At 40.3% G+C, this 24,099-nt stretch overlaps 1 protein-coding gene and 1 non-coding gene across 3 annotated transcripts in view; one reads left to right on the top strand and one right to left on the bottom strand.

Moving 5' to 3' along the window:
- The window catches only part of Ttc28 (tetratricopeptide repeat domain 28), a 534,278-nt gene that overhangs the window by 496,222 nt on the left and 13,957 nt on the right, over positions 1-24,099 (bottom strand). For both annotated transcript variants that reach the window (XM_048342731.1, XM_048342732.1), the window contains exon 2: positions 8,751-9,026. In XM_048342731.1, the coding sequence (XP_048198688.1) occupies positions 8,751-9,026 (276 nt within the window). The remainder of the gene's footprint in view (positions 1-8,750; positions 9,027-24,099) is intronic.
- On the top strand, positions 6,714-6,818 carry LOC125349755. Its single transcript, XR_007210571.1, has one exon. It is a non-coding gene; the product is annotated as a U6 spliceosomal RNA (small nuclear RNA).

Below are 24,099 nucleotides of genomic sequence, written 5' to 3'. Positions count from 1 at the left end.
TAACATCTACATAAAACTAAAAAGCCACACAAGTCTTGACTGTAAATTGAACACCAGATGGCGAACTAGTCTAGGAAATTCTTTCTTCAGTCAAAGCCAATTTGCATTTACTTAATAATCTGCAGCTCTTACTAATGTATGGCCACAAGAATTTAAAAAAAGATTCTTCTTAGTTGGTCACCAGTGGTTCACGCCTGTAATCCTAGCTACTCAGGAGGCTGACATCTGAGGATCACAGTTCAAAGCCAACCCAGGCAGAAAAGGCCATGAGACCAAAGTGGCGCTGTGGCTCAAGCGATAGAGCACTAGCCTTGAGCTGAAGAGCTCAGGGACAGTGCCCAGGCCCAGAATTCAAGCCCCATGACCAAGAAAAAGAAAGAAAAAAAGATTTTCCTTGTACATACTTGGAACATGGCACTAAAAATATTTCTCTTTCCCAGTATACTCTTCAGAGCTCAAATCATGCTTCTCTAAAATCCCAAATGTCTTACCTAAATTGACTTTAAACATAAATTGAATGTTTTTATCATTAAAAGAAACTATGGTGGGGCTGGGAATGTGGCTTAATGTCTAGCATGCATGAAGCCCTGGATTCAATTCCTCAGTACCACATAAGCAGAAAAAGCCAGAAGTGGCTTGAGCCACAGCTCAAGTGTTATGCTAACCTTGAGCAAAAGAAGCTCAGGGACAGTGCCCAGGTCCTGTGTTCAAGCCTCAAGACTGGAATAAAAGAAACTATGAGGAGCTTGGTATAGTAGTACACACTTGTACTTACCACTGAGAAGCCTGAAACAGGACTACTTGAAGCCAGGAGTTGAAGATCAGCCTAAGCAATGTAAAGAATTTGTTGGGCAAGCATGAGGCAACTATGTTCAAAGCCTCCAGTACCACCAAAAATAAAAATAAAAACAAACAACAAAAATCTCAGGACATTAACATCAATAAAACACTGCTATATAATCCATAAACCCCATTCAAATTTCAGTTACTACTTTAGTACTGTCTTTTATGGACACCTTTTCCTTTCTTGTCCAGAATTAATTAGCTAGCAAGAAAGAGATGAGAGGGGCTGGGAATATGGCCTAGTGGCAAGAGCGCTTGCCTCCTACACATGAAGCTCTCGGTTCGATTCCCCAGCACCACATATAAGGAAAACGGCCAGAAGGGGCGCTGTGGCTCAGGTGGCAGAGTGCTAGCCTTGAGCGGGAAGAAGCCAGGGACTGTGCTCAGGCCCTGAGTCCAAGGCCCAGGAATGGCCAGGAAAAAAAAAAAAAAAAGAGATGAGGAATCTCTAGTCACATTAGTATCAGATTCATGCCACTTGCTCATGTTTTAAGTGACTTAACTTGATTAACTGGGTTTTGCCACTTTGGGACTCCTGGTTGCCACTTCCTTGTTTGTTGCCTTAACCATGTACCACTGTAATGACAGACTTCTTATCCTTTATGCTTGCTTCTTTGTCCACCTTCATTAAAACCTCATTTTCTAGCTCAGATTGCCTACTTAAATCTCTTCCTCATAGCAACTAGTCTGTCTTTATTTTCCCTTAACTTGATAGCTTAAAGGGATGAGTAAAATTTTTGTGCATCTAATGTCTTCATGCCAAGTACTTCTTCACAGGGGTTAGGCAGAAAATGCTAGGAATTGGCATTTATAATAATTCCATAGGAACCAGGTACTGGTAGCTCACACCTACAAATCCTAGCTCCTTAGGAAGCTGAGCTCTGAAGATTTTGGTTCAAGGCCAGCCCAGGCAGAAAGATTTTGTGAGACTCTTGTCTCCAATTAATTACCAAAAAAGCTGGTAGTGGAGCAGTGGCTCAAGTGGTAGAAAGTTAGCCTTGAGCAAAAAAGCTCAGGGACAGCGCCCAGGCCCTGAGTTCAAGCCCCAAGACTAGAAGCAAACAAAAGAAGAGAAGAATTTCATAGGCACTGTTAGCATTAAGGTTATAAAATGCATATTGAAGAGGGCCACACACCAGGAACTTACTCCTATGTGGGTGTGGTTATGTAAGTGGTTTGCCCATATGTGTGTAGAATATGATCTGCTCTGAATCATAAGATGACATGGAATGTACTCCAGAATTGTTTTGGATTTTCATGTCTGCCCTAAATCTTAGATTAGGTAGAATGTACTGCAGAATTATTTTGGATTTTCATGTCTGCCTGTGAGTTTTATAATCTTAGTACACAATCTTCTTAGGTGTCAGCTTGCTATTTCATGGGAGAGTAAACTAATGAATCATGGCCTGATGTGTGATTCATAGATACTCTTGGAGTAGAACATTATAAGGAGGATATCCATGGCTTAAGAATTAAATAACTGGAGCTGAGGTATGGTTCAACTGAGATTTCCTGCCTAACAATCAGGCACAATACTTGAACTCCACTACCTCTAGCTGACAGTAGCATGATACGTATTTGCATACATTTCTCTTTTTTTTTCCTTTTGTTTCAGTCCTGGGGCTTGATCTCAGGGCCTGGGCTCTGTCCCTGAGCCTTTCTGTGCTCAAGGCTAGTGCTACCACTTGTGCCACAGTGCCATTCCTGCTTTTTCAATTTATGTAGTACTGAAGAATTGAACCCAGGGCTTCATGTATGCTAGGCATACTCTACCACTAAGCTGCATGGTTCAGGCAGAGAAAAGTTTACTGGGGGGAAAGCAAAAGGCATGTGGAAACAAAGGGGAAGGAGGAAGAGTAAAAGAGAGAACAGGAGAGAGAAAGAGAGAAAGGGAGCAAGAGAGAGTAAGAGAGAAAAGGAAAGAGCAAGAACACTCCTGTTGAGCTGGATTGGATGTGACCTCAGAGAAGGGAAAGGTAACTGCCTCCAGGTGTGCCAGTTACCTAGGTAACACAGGAACTGGGCTCAGACTTAAACAAGGGCATCTGAATGGAGCCCTCTGGGGGTGGACCTTACATCTACCACTTAAGCCACAGCTCCACTTCTGGCTTTTGAGTAGTTTATTGGTGATTAGAGTCTCATGGGGGCTTTTATGCCCCAGCTGGCTTCCAACTGCAATCCTCTGATCTCAGCCTCCTGAGTACCCAGGATTGAGGCATGAGCCACCAGCTCCCAGCCAAGGGCTATTTATTTTTTGAGGTTTCAGATTAGGACTTGAATTCAGTAACTGATGTTTTTATTCATTGGCTGGTGCTCTACCAACTCAGCCATACCTCCAATCCCAGTATGGGATTTTTGTTTTTGCTTTTTCTGTTTTGTCTTATTCAGATACTCTGATGAAACAAGCAGGACAACTGAGCTAATTGCATGCTAGTGTTCTCAATACCCACAGAAGGGTTCAGAGTGATGAGACCTCAGGTTTATAATTTACTCTATTTTTCTGAACAAATATTAATGCTCAACTGGATGCCCGTGTCTCATGCCTGTAATCCTAGCTTCTCAGGAGGCTGTGATTTTAGGATCACAGTTCAAAGCTATCCTGGACGGCAAAGTACATGAGACTCCTATCTCCAATTAAACACCAGAAAACCTGAAGTTAAGCTGTGTCTCAGGGTGGTAAGAGTGTTAGTTAGCCTTGAGCAAAAGAGCTCAGGGACAGTGCCCAGGCCAAAAAATACAAAAGACAATGCCAAAAGTGAGGTGATGATAATAATAAAACAATAAAATGTTAATAAGTAAAGGATGAAGACAAAAGGCATAGTCTTTTATATATTTTCACATCTTAAAGCAATATATATGTAAAATCTTAAATGCTTTTTACAATTTATTTAAAAGTATCTAAACTAGGGCTGGGAATATGGCCTAGTGGCAAGAGTGCTTGCCTCATATACATGAAGCCCTGGGTTCAATTCCCCAGCACCACATATACAGAAAACGGCCACAGGTGGCGCTGTGGCTCAAGTGGCAGAGTGCTAGCCTTGAGCAAAAAGAAGCCAGGGACAGTGCTCAGGCCTTGAGTCCAAGCCCCTGGACTGGCAAAACAAAAACAAAACAAAACAAAAGTATCTAAACTAATAAAATGAATTACTTCAAATAAAAATTTTTTTAAAAATGAAATGCTTTCACAATTCAGTATGGTACATCACTTAAACTAATAATTACATGATGCACTCTAACTTTAGTTCCTAACACCTCACTGGATTTCAATTAGCAAGAAATACTATCTCCCTTAAATTAAATTTGAAGGCTTTCTTTCAGAACCCAAATAAAGACAATAATGTAAACTTTCTACAAAGTTATCTGCAAGTTATTTTTAAACTATGATATTGCAAAAACTGCTTTTAGAGCCTTCTTCAAAATAAAAATGATGTATCACTTCTGAAATATTAGCCAATGTCTTCAAAATATCATAAATTTAACCAATAACTAAATGTATTCAGGAGGAAGACGAACTATCAAAGATCTAGAAGTGAAACTTGTTGCTTACGTGCTTATTATTTGGTCACTAGGATAGACCACTGTGGAATTATGACAAACTAAACCAGAGAAATTAAACAACTGAGCTCCTATTTCTTAGATTTCCTAGCAACACCTCTTGTTGCCAGATTCCCTGAATCATTTCTTAAGGACACAGCATCCATCTCAAAATAGTTTCCATACAACAAAAGCCTGGTTTCCAAGGAGAAGCTCTGGACTCTCACATTTTTTAGGCTAACATTTATTAGGAAAACCTCTCTTGGTTAAAAACAAAAACTCCTCTTAAATCAGCAATAATAAAAATTAAATGCATAAGTAAATAAGCAATGACAAGTAAGCTTAGGGCTCACTTCAACAACAAACAAAAAAACTAGCAACCAAACTTTTGTTTGTAGTCTTTTCCTGGGTAAAAAGAAACAAAAGTTACTGTGTTGTTTTCCTTACACGTGCCTTTTCTATCACTTTTTACCTCATTGTTGATTACAGCACACAAGTGGAAGACGCTGGCCTTCACCAGCTGGAGGAAAACCCCAAATGAGCACTCCTCTCTTACTAAGTCAGCTTTTCTCTTTTTACCTAAGAACTGAAAACTACTCCAATTGATACTTATGATGATTTAAAACAATTACACTGTAGATTGAGATACACACTGTAAATCTAACATTATAAAGTGTTTGTCTGCTTTTATGCCAATGCTGGTGCTTGAACTCACAGCTTCAAGCTCTTGCTCTTTTCACTCCAGGATGGGACTCTCATACATGAGCAATACCTCCACTTCCTGCTTTCTGCTCTTTAATCTGAGATAAGATTCTCACAGATTTCTCTGCCCGAGGACAGGAGTCCTCAGAACTGAGCCTCTTGAGTAGCTAGACTTATAGGTATGAGTCACTTATAACTGGCTTAAAAATAGTTTTGAGCCTAGTGCAGTGGTGTACTCTTGTAATCCCAGATAATGGGAGCATAGGTAGAAGGACAGAAGTCCAATGCCAGCCCTAGGAAAAAATTATCAAAAAGAACATCAACTGTTGGGGATTGAAATAGTAGTAAGTGAATAGGAAACCAAAAATGTAAGTAAATGAGGGGGGAAAATCTAGTAATTGTTCACTTCTTAACTGACTTTTGCCTCCCTCCACCCTTTTCTTGGCTTGGGAAGAAAATAAAAATAATTGTATTTAAAAGAAAAAAGATAACTAAAAAGCAAAAGGGTTAGGTGCATGGTTTAAGTGAGAGACTGTTGAGGCTCCATGTTCAAATCCCAGAAACACCAAAACCAAAACAGAAATTTTCTATTTGCTTGTTTTGTTTTTTCATGCTCATACTTGAACTTAGGAACCAAGACTTCAGATCTCAGCTTCGTGAATAGCTAGGATTATAAGCATGACCTACCAACAGCTGGCAGTCTTTTTTTTTTTCTTTTATCTTTCTTTTTCAGGCCCTAGGGTTTGAACTCAGGGCCTGGGAGCTGCTCCTTGAGTTTCTTTTGCTAAAGGCTAGCACTCTACAAGTCTCATAGACTTTCTTGACCAGGCTGACTTGAACTGTGATCCTCAGATTTCATCCTCCTGAGGAGCTAGGACTACAGGTGTGAGCCACCAGAGCCTGGCTTTTCTTGTCTTTTTTTATTTTTTTAAGTATGAAGGGTAATATTTAAAAGTATGTAGGGTAAGTCGGATGTCATGGATCATGGCTGTAATCCTAGTTCAGGGGGCTAAGATCTGAGGATTGTGGTTCAAAACCAGCTCAGCAAAAAACTACATGGGACTCTTACCTCCAATAAACTACTCAAAAAAACCAGAAGCAGAGCCAGGGCTCAAGTGGTAGAATGCTGGAATTGAGCAAAAGAAGCTCAGGAACAGTGCCCAAACAGAGTTCAAACCCCAGGAACAGAAAAAAAAGAAAAGGAAAAAAGTATGTAGGGTAAATATATATGTCAATGTATTATTGCATGATCAAGATTCATTGAATTCATAAACTGCTTTGTTGAATGGCAACTCCTTTGTACTCCAACATACATATACCCCCCTCCTACACACACACACACACACACACACACACACACACACACTTGCAAAAACCTTAAAAAATACAGAAACTGAATTTTAAAAAACAGTCAACTGTAGGGATTGGAATGAGGAATGGAGTATTCAATATGCTAACCAATGAAGTGGAGCCAGAAAGATAAATTAATTTCCCTGATTAAATACTATCCTGAAAACAAGCAAAAGAAAGGAAGAAACAGAATTGTGGTTACTTTCAGTCAACATTATCATGTGCATAGAAAATCCTAAGGAATTTGTAAAGAAAAAGATTAATAGAATTCAAAAGTTAATTTAGTGCTCGTTTCAGCAGCAAATATACTAAAACTGGAACGACACAAAGAATTAGCATGGCTCCTACACAAGGATGACACACAAATTCGTGAAGCATTCTTTTTTTAAAAAAAAAATTTACAGTTGCATGACATAAAGTACAAGAATACTTTTATTTCCATAGACTCACTTATAATAGCATCAAAACACAATTACAAGCACATGCCTGTAATTCTACCTACTTGGGAGGCTAAAGCAGAAAGATTGCATCAGCCTAAGAATTCAATGCCAGTCTGGGCAACTAATGAGATCCTATTTCAAAAAATATTTTTTAATAAATTTAATAAAGCCATATGAGACCTAAACACTAAGTACAAGTAGATTCAAAGGAAAGTAAGAGAAAGCCTAATAAAGAGAAGTATGTCTTTATCTGAATTCAATTTCAAACAAATAAATCTAAATATCCTGGAAATAATATATGAGATGTGAATACTGACAGCACTTCATTATATTAGTTAAACTTTTATGTGTTAAGGCTATATTGATATGGACATTAAGAGTGTGAATATCGGGCTGGGAATATGGCCTAGTGACAAGAGCGCTTGCCTCCTACACATAAAGCTCTCGGTTCGATCCCCCAGCACCACATATATGGGAAACGGCCAGAAGGGGCGCTGTGGCTCAGTGGCAGAGTGCTAGCCTTGAGCAGGAAGAAGCCAGGGATGGTGCTCAGGCCCTGAGTCCAAGGCCCAGGACTGGCAAAAAAAAAAAAAAAAGAGTATGAATATCTTTTAGATATTTATATTGAAATGTTTATGGATGAAGTGATATAATTCCTGGAATTTGTTTAATCATTTTTGGAAGGAATGTGACAATATATGCAAAACTAAAATGACATGAATTGGTAATTATTGAAGTTGTACATTTAGTATACTCTTTGTAAAGGTTTAAATTTTTCATCATAAAGAATATACCATGTTCATGAATTGGAAGAGTATTGAAATACTCTTAAAATGAGAATTGTCACCAAACAGATCTAATAATTCAATGCAGTTCCACTAATCTTCCAGTGGTTTTTTTTTTTTTTAAGAAATTGATTCTACAACTTACATAGAAATGCAAAAACACAAAATAGCAAAAAAGACTTAAAAAAAGAAATCTGAAACTGCATAACTTACAGTACCTGATGTCAGACTTACTTTAAACCTATAGTAATTAAGGACCATTATAGTTAGAATGCAGAATAGAGATCAACAGATTAAAATAGAGATTACTTACGTAATCAAACAGCACAGATGGTCCCAGAATTACAAGTCTTCCACATAATGATTTTTCAACTTTCTATTGGTTTAAGAGTGATATGTGTAACCTTTCTGTACATCAGTTTGATAATAAAAATTTGAAAAAGAAAAAAAGAAAAAAAGAGTGATATGTACTTAGTAGAAAACATTATTTCAGATTCTTAATTTTATTATTGTCAGAGGCTAGTGATCTTTGATGATGCACAGCAGTGACCTTGAGCCACTTATCAGCAATATACTCATAAAGGTAAATAACCTCTGCAATGAACTGTACTGCATAGAATATTCTGCAGTGTACTCCACTGCCAGGAATTCTGGGATATAGAAATGTAATTAACTACATGAGATACACTTTATTATAAAATAAGCTTTTTGTTAGAGTGCTTAGTTTTTGTTTGATCCTAATATATATCTATATGTGTGTATGTATATAAATATGTGTATGCAAACATATATATTCATGTACATAAAGGTGTATATTTGTAAATGTGAATATATATACATATGTAAATACACACATACATAACACATATATCTCAAGCTATCTTGGATCTGCTATGTAGCCAAGGCTGGCTTTGAATTCACAAACCTACTTACTGCCTTAGACTCCTAGGTGCTGGAATTTGAGGCAAGTGAAGTCCAATGAAGGCACGGTGCATTTTGATGATGCTGATTATCTAATAACCACAGTGAATCAATAAAGATGTTACATTAGAATACAATATCAGCACATGAGACTCTAATTTAATAAAACTGCTACCTTTGGCCACTTGGGGTTGAGGAGGCGGGCTTTGATGGCATCATCCAGCGCCTGGTCATACTGCTGGATTTTCATGTAGGCTGCAGACCGATTGCTGTACAAGATGCAGTTTTGAGGGTCAACAGCCAGAGCTTCGTTGTACAGAACAATAGCTGTGTGGAAATCTCCATCATGACAAGCCTGGTTACTCTGCCGAACTTTCTCAACAAATTCAGCTTTGCTCAGTGGTTCTTCAGGGCTTCTCCTGCCCACAGTCTTAGCACCAAAGAGAGGAACCTACAAAGAAAGAAACCTTGTTAAACAAAATTCATATAATCCAGACAGTTTCCTTATGTGAACCTCAACAGAACACAGACCTTCTTCTCATGTTTTTATAGTTGATCTTGGGCCCTGAAAGACAATAAATCTTCCTTGAAGCAGCCACCATTCAATGCATTCAACCATGCCTTGAATACACATGGGTATATGTATCTGTGATACATACATTCGTATTTATACATGTACATAGTTGTTGACTGACAGAGTGAATGAGTGCAAAACAAGCTTTTATGGCCACTTAAACTTATACTAGGGGAAAACTAAATACAAATTTATATGGAAAGCATAAACTCAATTATATTACAATGAGTCTGCTCCAACAAATAATAAAAGAATATAATTTAAATATTTTAGCATGTTAATAAGACTATGTAATACTTTTACTTTCTTAAACATTCTCTTATCCAAATGTTAGGGAATGACTATATGCAATCTTTAGTTTTGTTTTTAATCTACTTTTAATTTTGAAGTTCTAGGGGTTGAACTCAGAGCCTCTCACTTGTTTGGCAAACACCATCACTTGAACTACATGTTTCTGTCCAGACAATAAACTTTCAAAACAGTGTTTTAATGTATTTTTTAACATTTTCAAACTAGATAAAGTGGAAACCATAATTTTGCTATTGTCATCAAATTTCAACACCAGATTTTCAAGAACTTTTTTTTTTAATTCAGGAGATAAGAGTCTTATAGACTTTTCTTGCCTGAGCTGTCTTTGTTTGTTTGTTTTTGTTGCCAGTCCTGGGGCTTGAACTCAGGGCCTGAGCACAGTCCCTGGCTTCTTTTTGCTCAAGGCTAGCACTCTGCCACTTGAGCCACAGTGCTACTTCCGGGGTGTGTGTGTGTGTGTGTGTGTGTGTGTGTGTGTGTGTGTGTGTGTGTGTGTGTGTGTGTGTGTGTGTGTGTGTGTTGCTGAGGAATCAAACCCAGGGCTTCATGTATACGAGGCGAGCACTTTACCACTAGGCCATATTCCCAGTCTTTGAACCACAGTCATCAGATCTCAGCATCCTGAGTAGCTAGGTTTACAGCTGGAAACTACCAGCTCCCAGCTTATATTTTGATTCTGTATCCCTAATACTTTACTGAATTTATCAGGTCTCCAAATCTTTTGGTGGAGTCTTTAGGGTCTTCCCAATATAGGATAATATAATCTGCAAATAGGCATAACTTAACTTCTGCCTTCTACCTATTTGTATTTCTTTTATTTCTTTCTATTGCCTTATGGCTCTGACTAAAATTTCAAGTACTACATAAAGAATAGTGAGACTGGATATCCTTTTCTAGTATTTCTGATTTTAGATGAAATGCTTTCAAAGTTTTTCCCCATTCATAATGGTAATGAACATGGATTTGCCTTTATTATATGATATGTGATATGTAGTCCTTTTATATCAGTTTCTTCAGTATTTTTATAAAAAAGGGATATTGAGGGCTGGGAATATGGCCTACTGGCAAGAGTGCTCGCCTCCCATACATGAAGTCCTGGGTTCGATTCCCCAGCACCACATATACAGAAAATGGCCAGAGGTTGTTGGGGTCAGCTGTGGCCCAAGTGGCAGAGTGCTAGCCTTGAGCAAAGAAAAGCCAGGGACAGTGCTCAGGCCCGGAGTCCAAGCCCCAGGACTGGCAAAAAAAAAAAAAAAAAAAAAAAAAAAAAAGGATATTGAGTTTTATCAAGGGTTTTTCTGCATAAATTCTAATGACTGTTTTTTGGCCTTGAGTCCATTTATGGGTAGGTCATTCAAAAGTGTATTGTTGAGCTAGGAATGTAGCTTAGCAGGAGAGTCCCTAGGTTCGATTCCTCAGCACCACATAAACAGAAAAAGCCAGAAGTGGCACTGTGGTTCAAATGGCAGAATGCTAAGACTTGAGCAAAAAGGAAGCCAAGAATAGTGCTGAGGCCCTGAGTTCAAGCTCCAGGACTGGCAAAAAAAAAAAAAAAAGAAGAAGAAGAGAAGTGTATTGTTCTGCTAGGGGCATGCCTCAAGTGTAAAGGCTAACCTGGCAAGCACAAGGCCTTGTACTCAAACCCCAGTACCACCAAAAGATAGTTGTTCAATCCCGTGTGTCTGGGCTGGGAATATGACCTAGTGGTAGAGCACTTATCTCATATCCACGAAGCCCTGGGTTCGATTCCACATATATAGAAAAAGCCAGAAGTGGTGCTGTGACTCAACTGGCAGAATGCTAGCCTTGAGCAAAAAGAAGCCAAGGACAATGCTCAGGCCCTGAGTTCAAGCCATAGGACTGGCAAAAAAAAACAAACAGTCCCGTGTGTCTGCACAGTTTCTGTAGTTTCTCTTGATGATTTCTAGTGTCATTCCACTATGAACTGATAAGATCCAAGAAATTATTTCAATCTTTTGCATTTGATAATATTTGCTTTCTTGCTGGGCACCGGTGGCTCACGCCTGTAATCCTAGCTATTTGGGAGGCTGAGATCTGAGGATCATGGTTCAAAGCCAAACCAAGCAGGAAAGTCTATGAGACTCAACCAACAGATAACCGGAAGTGGTGCTGTGGCTCGAAGTGGTAGAGTGTTAGCCTTGAGCTGAAGAGCTCAAGGACAATGCGCAAGCCTAGAGTTCAAACCCCATGACCCACCAAAACAAAAAAGATTTGCTTTCTGGTACAAAATATCTATTTTGAAGAAAGTTTTGTGGATTGCTAAAAAGAATGTGTATTCTGCAGCTGTTCAATGGAATACCTGGTAGATTCCTGTTATATCCATTTGATCTATATATCATAGTTTAACTCTGATGTTTCTTTGTTGCTTTTTTTGGGGGGGTGAGTCTGAATAACCCATTTATTAGTGGCAATAGGGCACTGAATTACTTACTTTTACTGTATTTGGGCCTATCTGTCCCTTTATGTGTAGTAATATTTAAGAAATTAAGTGTGCCACCTTTTGGGGTATATATATATATATATATATATATATATATATATATATATATATATATATATTTCTCCCCCCACCCCCAGTCCTGGGCCTTGGACTCAGGGCCTAAGCACTGTCCCTGGCTTCTTTTTGTGCAAGGCTAGCACTCTGCCACTTAAGCCACAGCGCCACTTCTGGCCATTTTCTATATATGTGGTGCTGGGGAATTGAACCCAGGGCTTCGTGTATACAAGGCAAGCACTCTTGCCACTAGGCCATATTCCCAGCTTGGTGCTTTTATATTTATAATAATTATCTTTATTTATTGTTATTGTACTAATACATAAAAGGAACAGCATCTCTTCTAATTTTGGCTTGATAATTTGTGTCAGATATGAGCATAGCTACTCGTTTGTAGGTTTCATTTGCTTGAAATATCATTTTTTGTCTGTAGGAGCTACTTTTCTCATTGCTATGACAGAATGCCTGACAGAAACAACTTACAAAAGGAAACATTTATTTGGATTCAGTTTCAGAAGTATCAGTCTGTCTTGGCAGGGAAGGCATATAAGAGCAGAGTTCACATGGAAGAAAAGAAGCAGAAAAGAAAAAGAAAAAAAGAAACACACAGGAAAAAGCCAGGGCAAGATATTGTACTCAGGGACATATTCCAGTGACTTGCTTCCTCCTACTAACCCATCCACTCCCCACTTTCTTAATGCTAACCTATTACAAACCCATCAACAGATTAATCCATTTATTATATCAGGACCCTCATGATATAACTGTCTCTGGAAATGCTGCCACAGACAAACTCAGAGATGTGCTTTACTAATCTCCTAGGCATTTCTTTTCATTTTTAAAATTATCTTTCAGTAAAATAGTCAAAAGAGCTTCAATTCAACATGTCAATTTATTTATTTCTTTTAACCAGTCCTAGGGCTTGAACTCAGGGCTTGGAGTAGCTGTCCCTGAGCTTCTTTTGCTCAAGGCTAGCATTCTACCATTTGAGCTAAAGCACCACTTTCAACTTTTTCTGTTAATGTGGTACTGAGAAATCTAGCTCAGGGCTTCATGCATCCTAGGGAAGCACTCTACTGCTAAGCTACATTCCCATCCCCCAATATGTCAGACTATGAGTACAGTGCATATTGATTAATGTCATCCCTTCCATCATTCTCCATCTGACCCAACCCTATGCATTCCCTCAAGTTACCTGCTTCTATTTTTACATATATACAGTGAATATTATGGGGGGGTGCATGTGCACACACACATGCACTATTACCAGGGCTTGGACTCAGGACCTTATACTTGAGTCATATCTCAAAGGGCCTTTTGATAGTTATTTAGGTATGGAGATTCTGAGACTTTTCTGCCTAAGCTGGTTGTTGGTTTGGGGGTTTTGGTTTTTGTTGGTTGTGGGGCTTGAACTAAAGGCCTGGGCACTGTTCCTGAGCTGTTTGGCTCAAGACTAGCACTCTACTACATTGAGCCACAGGGCCACTTCCGGTTTTCTGGTGGTTAATTGCACATTAAGTCTCATAGACATTCTTGCCTTGGTTGGCTTTAAACTGCAGTCCTCAGATCTCAGCCTCCTGAGTAGCTAGTATTATAGGCGTGAGCCTCCAGCACCCAGCTTAAACTATCTTTGAACTGTGATCCTCCAGTTCACAGTCTTCTGAGTAGCTAGGATTAAAGGTATGAGCTTTAGAAGGCTGGCTGGCATTTCCTTTTTTATGCCAGTATCCAGGTGTGAACTCAGGGGCTCAAGTTCTCACTTGGCTTCTTCACTCGAGGATGGCACTCTACCATTTAGGCCACACTGCCAGCCTTTTGCTGGTTAACTGGAAATAAGAGTCTCACAGACTTCTCCATCTGGGCTAGCTTCAAACCTCAATCCTTAGATCTTGGCCTCCTGAGTTAGTCAGATTATATATAGGAAAGAACCACCAGCGCCCACTTGGCAGGCATTTCTTCCTTTTTTTTTTTTTTTTCTGGTCCTCAGGACCTGGGCAATATCCTTGAGCTCAAGGCTAGCATTCTACCACTGGAACACAGCCTAACTTCTGGTATTTTTTTGTAATTAGTTGGAAATAGAGTTTCATGGACTTTCTTACCTGGACTGGCTTCAAACCACAATCCTCAGATCTCAACCTCCTGAGGATTACAGGCATGAGCCACCAGAGCCCAACAACTAGTTGGGGTTTTTCTTAAGTATTTTATGTAATGTTGCATAGTGATCATGAATTCCTATAGTTTAGGATTATTTTGGAAGCTCTTTATATTTCTTTCAATTCTGCAAGATAACTTTGCTGGACATAGTAATCTTGTTGGCAGCTATTTTCCTTCAGAGCTTGAAATTCATTATTCTGTACCTTCCTTGACTTAAGAGTTGAGAAATCTACCTTCATTCTGAGAGGTTTGCCTTTGTAAGTTACATGGCACTTCTCCCTCATAACTTTCAAGTCTTTCTTTGTTCTGCAGTCCTGGAATTTTAACTACAATATGATAGCTTGTATGATCATGTGTGTTTAAGACTCTAAATGCTGGGAGAAGAAAGATGGCGCCGATGGAATAGGGAGGCACCCCGACTCGCTCCAACGGCATAGTGAGCTGGGAACCCCAACACCCAACACCCCATCAAGAACCCAGCAAAACCAGCAGCCAGAAGCAGTGGAGAAACGCAGGAAAACAAAAAGGAGCAAAAAAGAAGAACCGAAAACCTACACGGAGCCGGAGATTCACCGGGGCACCCTCCCCCCTCCAGCCGACCCTGGCCCAAACAGGGTCAGGCTGGGAAAGGGGAACCCGGCGATCGGCAGACAGGCTGCCAGGAGCGCAGAATTCATATAGGGGGAGACCCCACGGACACAAGGCAGGGTGTGGACCAAGACACACCGGCAGCGACGAGAAGTTCGGGTCCACACCGGGTTTGGACAAGGGAACCCAGCGCGGCAGAAATCGGGAACCAGGGAAGCCACCACGACACTTAGCCAACCCCTGGAGGGCCAACGGCTGCGAGGGACACACACACAAAACAGCAAAAGTGAGTGCCCTCCCTCCCCCCTCCCCCACCCCTGAGGGAACAAAGAACCCACAAATCAGGCAGGGAAGCTCCCATCAGGCGCTGGGAAGTCAGTTTAGCAGGGGAAGGGCTCAGCAGCACCAACACCCCACAGGTTCCTGAACTGGCAGAACCGGCCCCGCCCCCTTCCCAACAGGGGCCGGGAGACAGCCGGTTGGGCAAACCCCACCTGAGGCGCCTGGACCTCGCAGACTCTTACAACTAAAACCACAGGCGCTGGTGGGCAATACCAGCCCAGCAGGGTCACTAGAGCCTGATCACGTCCCCCCTCCTCACAGCGGAGGTGAGGTCTGAAGGGGCCAAGCCACACCCGGACAGTCGATCCCACTGGGCCCCACACGTACCACCCCCCAACGGACTCGTGGGAGGGCGCAAGCACAACCCAACAACCCAGGACTTGCTCTGGGAGGCATATCCCGCCGAAGTGCCTGTTGCAGTGGACGCACAGCGCACAGGAGGGCGGGGCCCCCGGCGACAGCGCCCGCTCTGGTAGGCGTACCCTGCACTGGTGGGCGGGGACACAGCGACAGCACCTGCTGCCGTAGACACGTCTACACAGGAGGGAGGGAGGAGCTACAAACCAAACCTGAGAAGCTATCCAGATCTCCAGATGCGCAAATCACAAAGAAACATAACTCAGTTCATCAAAGGGCAAGCCAACTCGCCAGCTCCAAAAAGCAGCACGACTGAAGAGATGGAGACTAAAAAAGCAAATGAGGCCATGTTAACAGGAATGATCGAAAGCGTCAGAAATGAAATCAGAAAACAATTCCAGGAATTTAGAGCGGAAATCTGGAAGGACACCCAGGAAGCCAAGAAAGAAATGGAAGCAAAACTGGATACAATGCAGACCTGCTTTAAAGAAATGGAAGCAAAAATGGATACAATGCAAGCTGCCTTTAAAGAAAATCTCCACATCCTAAGAATTGAAATGCATGAAAAAATAGATTTAAAATACAACTCTTTAAAGGAAGAAATCTCCACGATCAGAGCTGATATGACAACCATAAATAGCTCTCTGACATCCATAAACTCCGCAATTGAAACCATGACACAAAGAGTAGACCATATAGAATCCAGAATCTCTCGCCTGGACGATGAAGCAGCTGACAACAACCAGAAAATGACCACACTCCAAGAAAAGGTGAAGCTTCAGGGAAGACTAATCCAGGAACTAATGGACAAAGACAAGAGATATAATCTGCGCATAATTGGAATAGAAGAAGGAGCCGAATACCAGAGCAGAGGGCTTAATCATGTTCTCAATAAAGTTATTGCAGAAAACTTCCCCAATCTCACAGGGGACCCCATCCAGGTAACCGAAGCCTATAGGACACCTGGCAGGCCAGACCCCAGGAAAGCCACCCCAAGGCACATAATATTCAAGACTACAGACCTCAAGATTAAAGAGCAAATTCTGAATTCAGCCAAAGCGAAGGAAACTTTTTTCAATGGGAAGAGGATTCGAATAACATCCGACTTATCCACACAAACTTACCAAGCTCGAAGCGAGTGGAAGAACACCATCCAAGTACTCCAGAATAACAATTTACAACCTCGGATCAAATATCCAGCGAAATTGGAGTTCACATTCGAAGGGAGAACCAGATCTTTCCACACCAAAGAGGAGCTAAAGGAGTATGTGAATAAAAAACCAGCCCTACAGCGAATATTAAGAGGGGAACCCCACCCAACAGAGATCGTAAAAGACACACAGACAGAATCAGAAAGAAACTTCAATAGCCAAAGTCCAGCAGAAACACAAGCTCACTAAAGACAAGAAGAAAAAAAAAAAAAAAAGAAGAAAAAACAGCCCACCAAGAAAATGGAAGGAGAAAAAACACCCTTATCCTTGATCTCTTTAAATATAAATGGTTTAAACTCCCCGATAAAGAGGAGCAGACTGGCAGAATGGATTCGCAAACAAAAAGTTGACATCTGCTGTCTACAAGAGACCCACCTTACAGCAAGGGTCAAAAACAGGCTTCGAGTGAAAGGATGGAGCAAGATCTACCAAGCAAATGCATCCACCAAAACGGCAGGTGTAGCCATCCTGATCTCAGACAAGCTTGACTTCTCTTTAAAGTCCACTCAAAAAGACAAAGAAGGACACTACATATTAATACAAGGAAAAATACAGAATCAAGAAATCACGGTGATAAATGTATACTCACCAAACAAAAGAGGCCCGACATATGTCAAGCAAATCCTCAAAGAATTACAGAGCAAGATAGACGCAAACACAATCATAGTGGGTGACTTTAATACTCCTCTCTCTCCAAGAGACAGATCCAACACCCAGAGGATTAGTAAGGGAGCTGAGGACCTAAATAACACCATTTCCCAAATGGATCTAACAGACCTATATAGAACCTTTCACCCCACAGAGACCCAATACACCTTCTTTTCAGCAGCCCATGGATCATATTCCAAAATAGACCACGTCATAGCCCACACAAAGAACCTCAGCAAATACAAAAGTATTGACGTCATCCCATGTATTATATCTGATCACAGTGGATTAAAGGTAACCCTCAACAACAAAGGATACCACAGAGCCTATACACACTCTTGGAGGCTAAACCCCATCCAACACTTGGGCTACAGATCAAATTAAAGATGAAATCAACGAATTCATAAGCCACAATGACAAAGAAAACACATCACAAAGAAACCTATGGGACACAGCTAAGGCAGTACTGAGGGGCAAGATCATTGCACTCAGCACCCACATTAAAAGAATGGAAGCAGAGCAGGTGAATACCCTCACGATGAAACTAAAACAACTGGAGAAACAAGAAATGAGAGAATCTAAAACGACTAGGAGGGGAGAGATCACAAAGATTAAAGAAGAGATAAATCTGATTGAAAATAGAAAGACCATTCAACAAATAAATAAGACTAAAAGCTGGTTCTTTGAGAAAATAAACAAAATTGACAGACCCCTTGCAAGACTTACAAAAAAAAGAAGAGAAGAGACTCATATTCGTAAAATCAGGGACTCCACAGGAAAAATTACAACAAGTACACACGATATTCAAACAATCATAAGGAGCTATTTCCAAAACCTCTACTCAGCAAAAAACAATAATTCTACAGAAATGGATCAATTCTTAGAGAAGTACAAACTGCCCAAACTGAACCAAGAAGAAATAAATCAGCTAAATAAACCAATAACTTACGGTGAGATACAGGAGGTAATCAAGAACCTCCCTACTAAGAAAAGCCCAGGCCCAGATGGATTCACCAACGAATTCTACAAAACCTTTAGTGAGGAGCTAATTCCAATACTCCTCAAACTCTTCCGCGAAATAGAAATGGAGGGAGAAATCCCAAACTCATTCTATGAAGCTAATATCATACTAATTCCCAAACCAGGCAAAGACCCAACAAAAAAGAGAACTACAGACCAATATCACTAATGAACACAGACGCAAAGCTCCTCAATAAAATATTAGCTAATAGGATCCAGAAAGTGATCAAGAATATCATACATCATGACCAAGTAGGCTTCATCCCTCAGTCACAAGGATGGTTCAACATCCGTAAATCAATCAACGTAATTCACCACATAAACAGAACTAAAATCAAGAATCACATTGTTATCTCAGTCGATGCCCAAAAAGCCTTTGACAAAATACAACATCCATACCTATTAAAAGCTTTGGAGAGAACAGGAATAGATGGAACATTCCTCAAAACAATAAAAGCCATATACAACAGACCAACTGCTAATATCATATTAAATGGAGAGAAACTTAAGTCATTCCCCCTAAAATCAGGAACAAGACAAGGATGCCCACTCTCCCCACTTCTGTTCAACATAGTGCTGGAATCCCTAGCCATAGCAATAAGGCAAGAGGAGGACATCAAAGGGATCCACATCGGCAAGGAAGAAATCAAGTTATCCCTATTCGCAGACGACATGATCTTGTATCTGAAGGACCCAAAAACCTCAGTACCCAAACTCCTACACCTAATAAACCAATTTGGCAAAGTAGCAGGATACAAAATCAACCCACAAAAGTCAGCAGCTTTTCTGTACACCAGCAATAGACAAACAGAAAAGGAAATTATGGAAACAATTCCATTTACAGTAGCCAAAAAAAGAATAAAGTACCTAGGGATCAACTTAACCAAGGACGTGACGGACCTATTCAATGAAAACTACAAAAATCTAATAAGGGAAATCAAAGAAGACACAAGGAGATGGAAAGACCTCCCATGCTCATGGGTAGGCAGAATCAATATAGTGAAAATGGCCATATTGCCCAAATTGTTATACAAATTCAATGCAATACCTATCAAAATCCCAGCCACATTCTTCACTGAAATAGAGAAACCAATCCATAAATTCATATGGAACAGCAAAAAACCTAGAATAGCCAAAGCAATTCTAGGCAAAAAAAGCAATGCAGGAGGTATCACAATACCTGACTTCAAGATCTACTACAAGGCCATCATAACAAAAACAGCATGGTATTGGTATAAAAACAGATCGGAAGACCAATGGATTAGAACTGAAGACCCAGAAATAAAACCGCACTCTTACAGCCAACTGATATTCGACAAAGGAGCTAAAGATATACAATGGAATAAACATAGCCTCTTCAACTACTGGTGCTGGGAGAACTGGGCAGCCATATGCAGAAAACTCAAAGTAGACCCAAGCCTATCACCATGCACCAAGATCAACTCAAAATGGATCAAGGACCTCAACATCAGACCTGAATCCTTGAAACTACTGAAGGACAGAGTAGGAAAGACACTAGAACTTATAGGCACAGGAAGGAACTTCCTGAATAGAGTCCCAGGCGCACAACAAATAGGGGAAAGACTCAACAAATGGGACTACTACAAATTAAAAAGTTTCTGCACAGCTAAGGTCATAGCCACCAAAATAGAAAGACAGCCAACGATATGGGAAAGGATATTTACCAGCACAGCAACAGACAAAGGCCTGATATCTGTCATCTACAGAGAACTCAAAAAACTAAGCCCCTCCAAGCCCAATAAACCTATTAGGAAATGGGCAAAAGAGCTAAAGAGAGACTTCACAAGAGAAGATATAAAAATGGCAAAGAAACACATGAGGAAATGCTCAACATCCCTGCTAGTAAAGGAAATGCAAATAAAAACAACCCTGAGATACCACCTCACCCCAGTTAGAATGGCCTATACTCTGAACTCAGGAAACAACAAATGCTGGAGGGGCTGTGGGGAAAGAGGAACCCTTCTCCATTGTTGGTGGGAGTGCAAATTAGTACAGCCACTTTGGAGAACAGTATGGAGGTTTCTCAAAAAGCTCAATATAGACCTACCCTATGACCCAGCCATACCACTCCTAGGCATCTATCCTAAACAGCAAAACCCAAGATATCAAAAGGACATTTGTACTTCCATGTTTATCGCAGCACAATTCACAATAGCCAAAATTTGGAAACAACCCAGATGCCCCTCCACAGATGAATGGATCCAAAAAATATGGTACTTATACACAATGGAATACTACATAGCGATTAGGAATGGTGAAATATTGTTATTTGCAGGGAAATGGTCAGAACTCGAACAAATAATGTTGAGTGAGACAAGCCTAGAACACAGAAAACAAAGGGGCATGATCTCCCTGATATATGACTGTTAACAAAGGGAGATGGAGAGACAGTAGAGACCAAGTCTGTGAACACTGTATATGTGCTTGATACATTGTATACTGCATATGGGTCTACCTGACCTAGACAAGGGATGGGAAAACAGGTTGTAAGATATCACAAGAAATGTACACAATGCCCTACTATGTAACTGCACCCTCTTTGCACAGCACCTTGTAAAAAAAAAAAATTTATGTTCAATTGATAATAAAAAATAAATAAAAAATAAATAAAAAAAAAAAAAGATGTATACACATGCAGATCTGAGGGAAGCTGGTAGGAGGGCACAGAATGAGTGGAAAGCAGGTGAAAAAGTACAGCAGAGGGGTCTAAGAGCTGCAATAAACATTGATGAAAGTAAACTAAGTAACTCAAGGGTGGTGATGGGAGGGAAGAAATGAGAGAAAAAGAAGGAACAAATTAGACTAAACAAAAAGAAAGAAATGTACATATCACCTGATCTGGAAGAGATAGTTTTATTGTTAATGTTCATAGAGTTCATAAGGTTTGTAAATTAGAATGATGATCTCTATCATTGTGAAGGTTAAAATGTATACTGCGAAATTTATGTGGTTACTTAATCTCAATAAAGAAAAAAGCTTAGATTAAAAAAATAAATGGCAGGGTAAAGAAAAAAGACAAACAACTACAAACGCAATACATGCAAAACTGTTTGGTGTAAATGAACTGAATAACTCATGGCGGGGAGAAGGGAAAGGGGGAGGGTGGAGGGGGAACAAGGGACGAGGTAACAAACAGTACAAGAAAGGTATCCAATGCCTAAGGTATGAAACTGTAACCTCCCTGTAATTCAGTTTGATAATAAAAAAAAAAATCAATGGAATTCTATGCTTCCATCAGAAAGAATAGCATTTCCCCATTCATAAGGAAATTGAAAAACTTGGGAAAAAATATACTTTGCGAAGTAAGCCAGATTCAAAGAAACACAGGCTGCATGGTTTCCCTTACTGGTAATATCTAGAATGTGCCTGAAAATCTATAAGTAAACCCAATAGACAGTAATAGACAAATAATTTCCAGGTGCCAGTAGCTCATGCCTGTAATCCTACCTACTCAGGAGGCTGAGATCTAAGCATCGCAGTTCAAAGCCAGACCAGGCAGGAAGGTCTGTGAGATTCTTTATCTCCAGTTAACCACGAGAAATCCAGAAATGACACTGTGGTTGAAAGTGGTAGAGTGCCACCCTTTTGCTGAAAAGCTCAGAGATAGCACCAGGTCCAGAGTTCCAGCCCCATGACCAACCAAAAAATAATAATAATAATTATAATTACACCTGAACATGATTAAACAGCAATCTAAATATTCACAAGTGAGAACAAAGGAGGTTATTCTTAGGAGAGGATCACAAGGACTCAGTGTGCATAAGATCATATAAAATGATACTTATCAAAAATGAACTCCAAGAAATGGAAGAGTTTTTTTCATTATACTGTTTGCAGCTTTTTTTTCTTTTCTTCTTTCCTTTTTCCTTTGGTTTATTCCCTTCTGTCACTGTTTTTTATTTCTATACCCTTTGTCTTGTATATAAGTTCATCTGATTTGGGGACAGGAAAGGGAAGCACAAAAATGGTAAGGGAAGTTGGGAGGGGAAAAACAGGGAGTGACACTGTTCAAAAGGAAATGTACTCACTACCTGATCTATGTAACTGTCACCCCTCTGTGGCTGACCATTACAATAAAATTTTAAGAACTGGGGGCTGGGGATATGGCCTAGTGGCGAGAGAGCTTGCCCCATATACATGAGGCCCTGGGTTCGATTCCCCAGCACCATATATACGGAAAACGGCCAGAAGTGGCGCTGTGGCTCAAGTGGCAGAGTGCTAGCTTTGAGCAAAAAGGAAGCCAGGGACAGTGCTCAGGCCCTGAGTCCAAGGCCCAGGACTAGCCAAAAAAAAATTAATTAATAAATAAATAAATAAATAAATTTTAAGAATTAAAAAAAAAATCAGGGGGCTGGGAATATGGCCTAGTGGTAGAATGCTCGTCTCGTATACATGAAGTCCTGGGTTCAATTCCTCAGTACCACATATATAGAAAAAGCCAGAAATGGCGCTGTGGCTCAAGGTAGAGTGCTAGCCTTGAGCAAAAAGAAGCCAGGGACAGTGCTCACTCAGGCCCTGAGTTCAAGCCCCAGGACTGGCAAAAAACAAAACAAAACAAAAAATCAGGGATGGGGCTGGGAATATGGCCTAGCGGCAAGAGTGCTTGCCTCATATACATGAAACCCTGGGTTTGATTCCTCAGCACCACATATATAGAAAATGGCCAGAAGTGGCACTGTGGCTCAAGTGGCAGAGTGCTAGCCTTGGGCAAAAAGAAGCCAGGGACAGTGTTCAGGCTCTAAGTCCAAGGCCCAGGACTGGCAAACAACAACAAAAAAAAAAATCAGGGATGGAGGTGTATCTTAGTGTTTACAGGGTCATCTTAGGAAGGATAAAACCCCTAATACTGCCAAACAACAACAAAAATATAATCTTTGTATAGATTTTCCATAACTGTATGATTCAACCACTTTACCATCATTAAATCTACAGCACTTATGGGAGGGAAAAACTTGGAGAGAGTAAGGGAAGGGGTGGCATTGTCCAAAAAGAAATGTATTCTTCGCTTGTCTTGTATACATGAAGCCCTGGGTTCAATTCCTTGGTACCAAATATAGAAAAGGCCAGTAGTAGTGCTGTGGATCAAGTGGTAGCATGCTAGCCTTGAGCAAAAAGAAGCCAGGGACAGTGCTCAGGCCTTGAGTTCAAGCCCCAGGACTTGCAAAAAAAAAAAGAAAGAAAAGAAATGTACTCTTTACCTGACCTAGGTATCTATAACTCTTCTGTATATCACCTTTATAATAACAATAAAAAATTTAAGAAACTAAAAAAGAAATCTACAGCATTTATATTGCCCATAATCATGAGATACTTTACCAAATTATTTAGGATATATACAATTATTGCTTATATAGTATGCCATCTTAAAATTGCCCTAAAAATAACGTAATACTAAGCTCTTAAGTGAGCCATACTGACACCTAATATTATCACTTCTAAAAGTCAGGATTTGGTCAGAAGACAGAAACCACTCCAATTATTTGAACAGAGAATTTAATACAAGGCTTTTTAAACTAAATTTGAAATCTTTGAGTACAGTCCTAAAGAAAGGGAGAAAAATGTTAAGTATGGAATCAGACACAGAGAGTGCTGGAAGCAGCTGCAGCACCAAAGGCAAGGCAAACAAAAACTTGGAGTAGAGGCTCAGGGAACCCACACTCAGCCTTCTGGGGAAGCAGTGCTCAGCTGGTATTAGGGTCTTTGGTTTCCAAGGATAGACTCAATGGGCCTGGGACCTGGACCTCTATGCAGAGTGCCGGCTGGCTGGTGCTAGCTGTCTCTGAAG

Source organism: Perognathus longimembris, chromosome 3, assembly GCF_023159225.1.
Source record: "Perognathus longimembris pacificus isolate PPM17 chromosome 3, ASM2315922v1, whole genome shotgun sequence".
NCBI lineage: Eukaryota > Metazoa > Chordata > Mammalia > Rodentia > Heteromyidae > Perognathus > Perognathus longimembris.
Note: the sequence above shows the minus strand (reverse complement) of the source record. Positions and strands in the feature narration are given on the sequence as shown.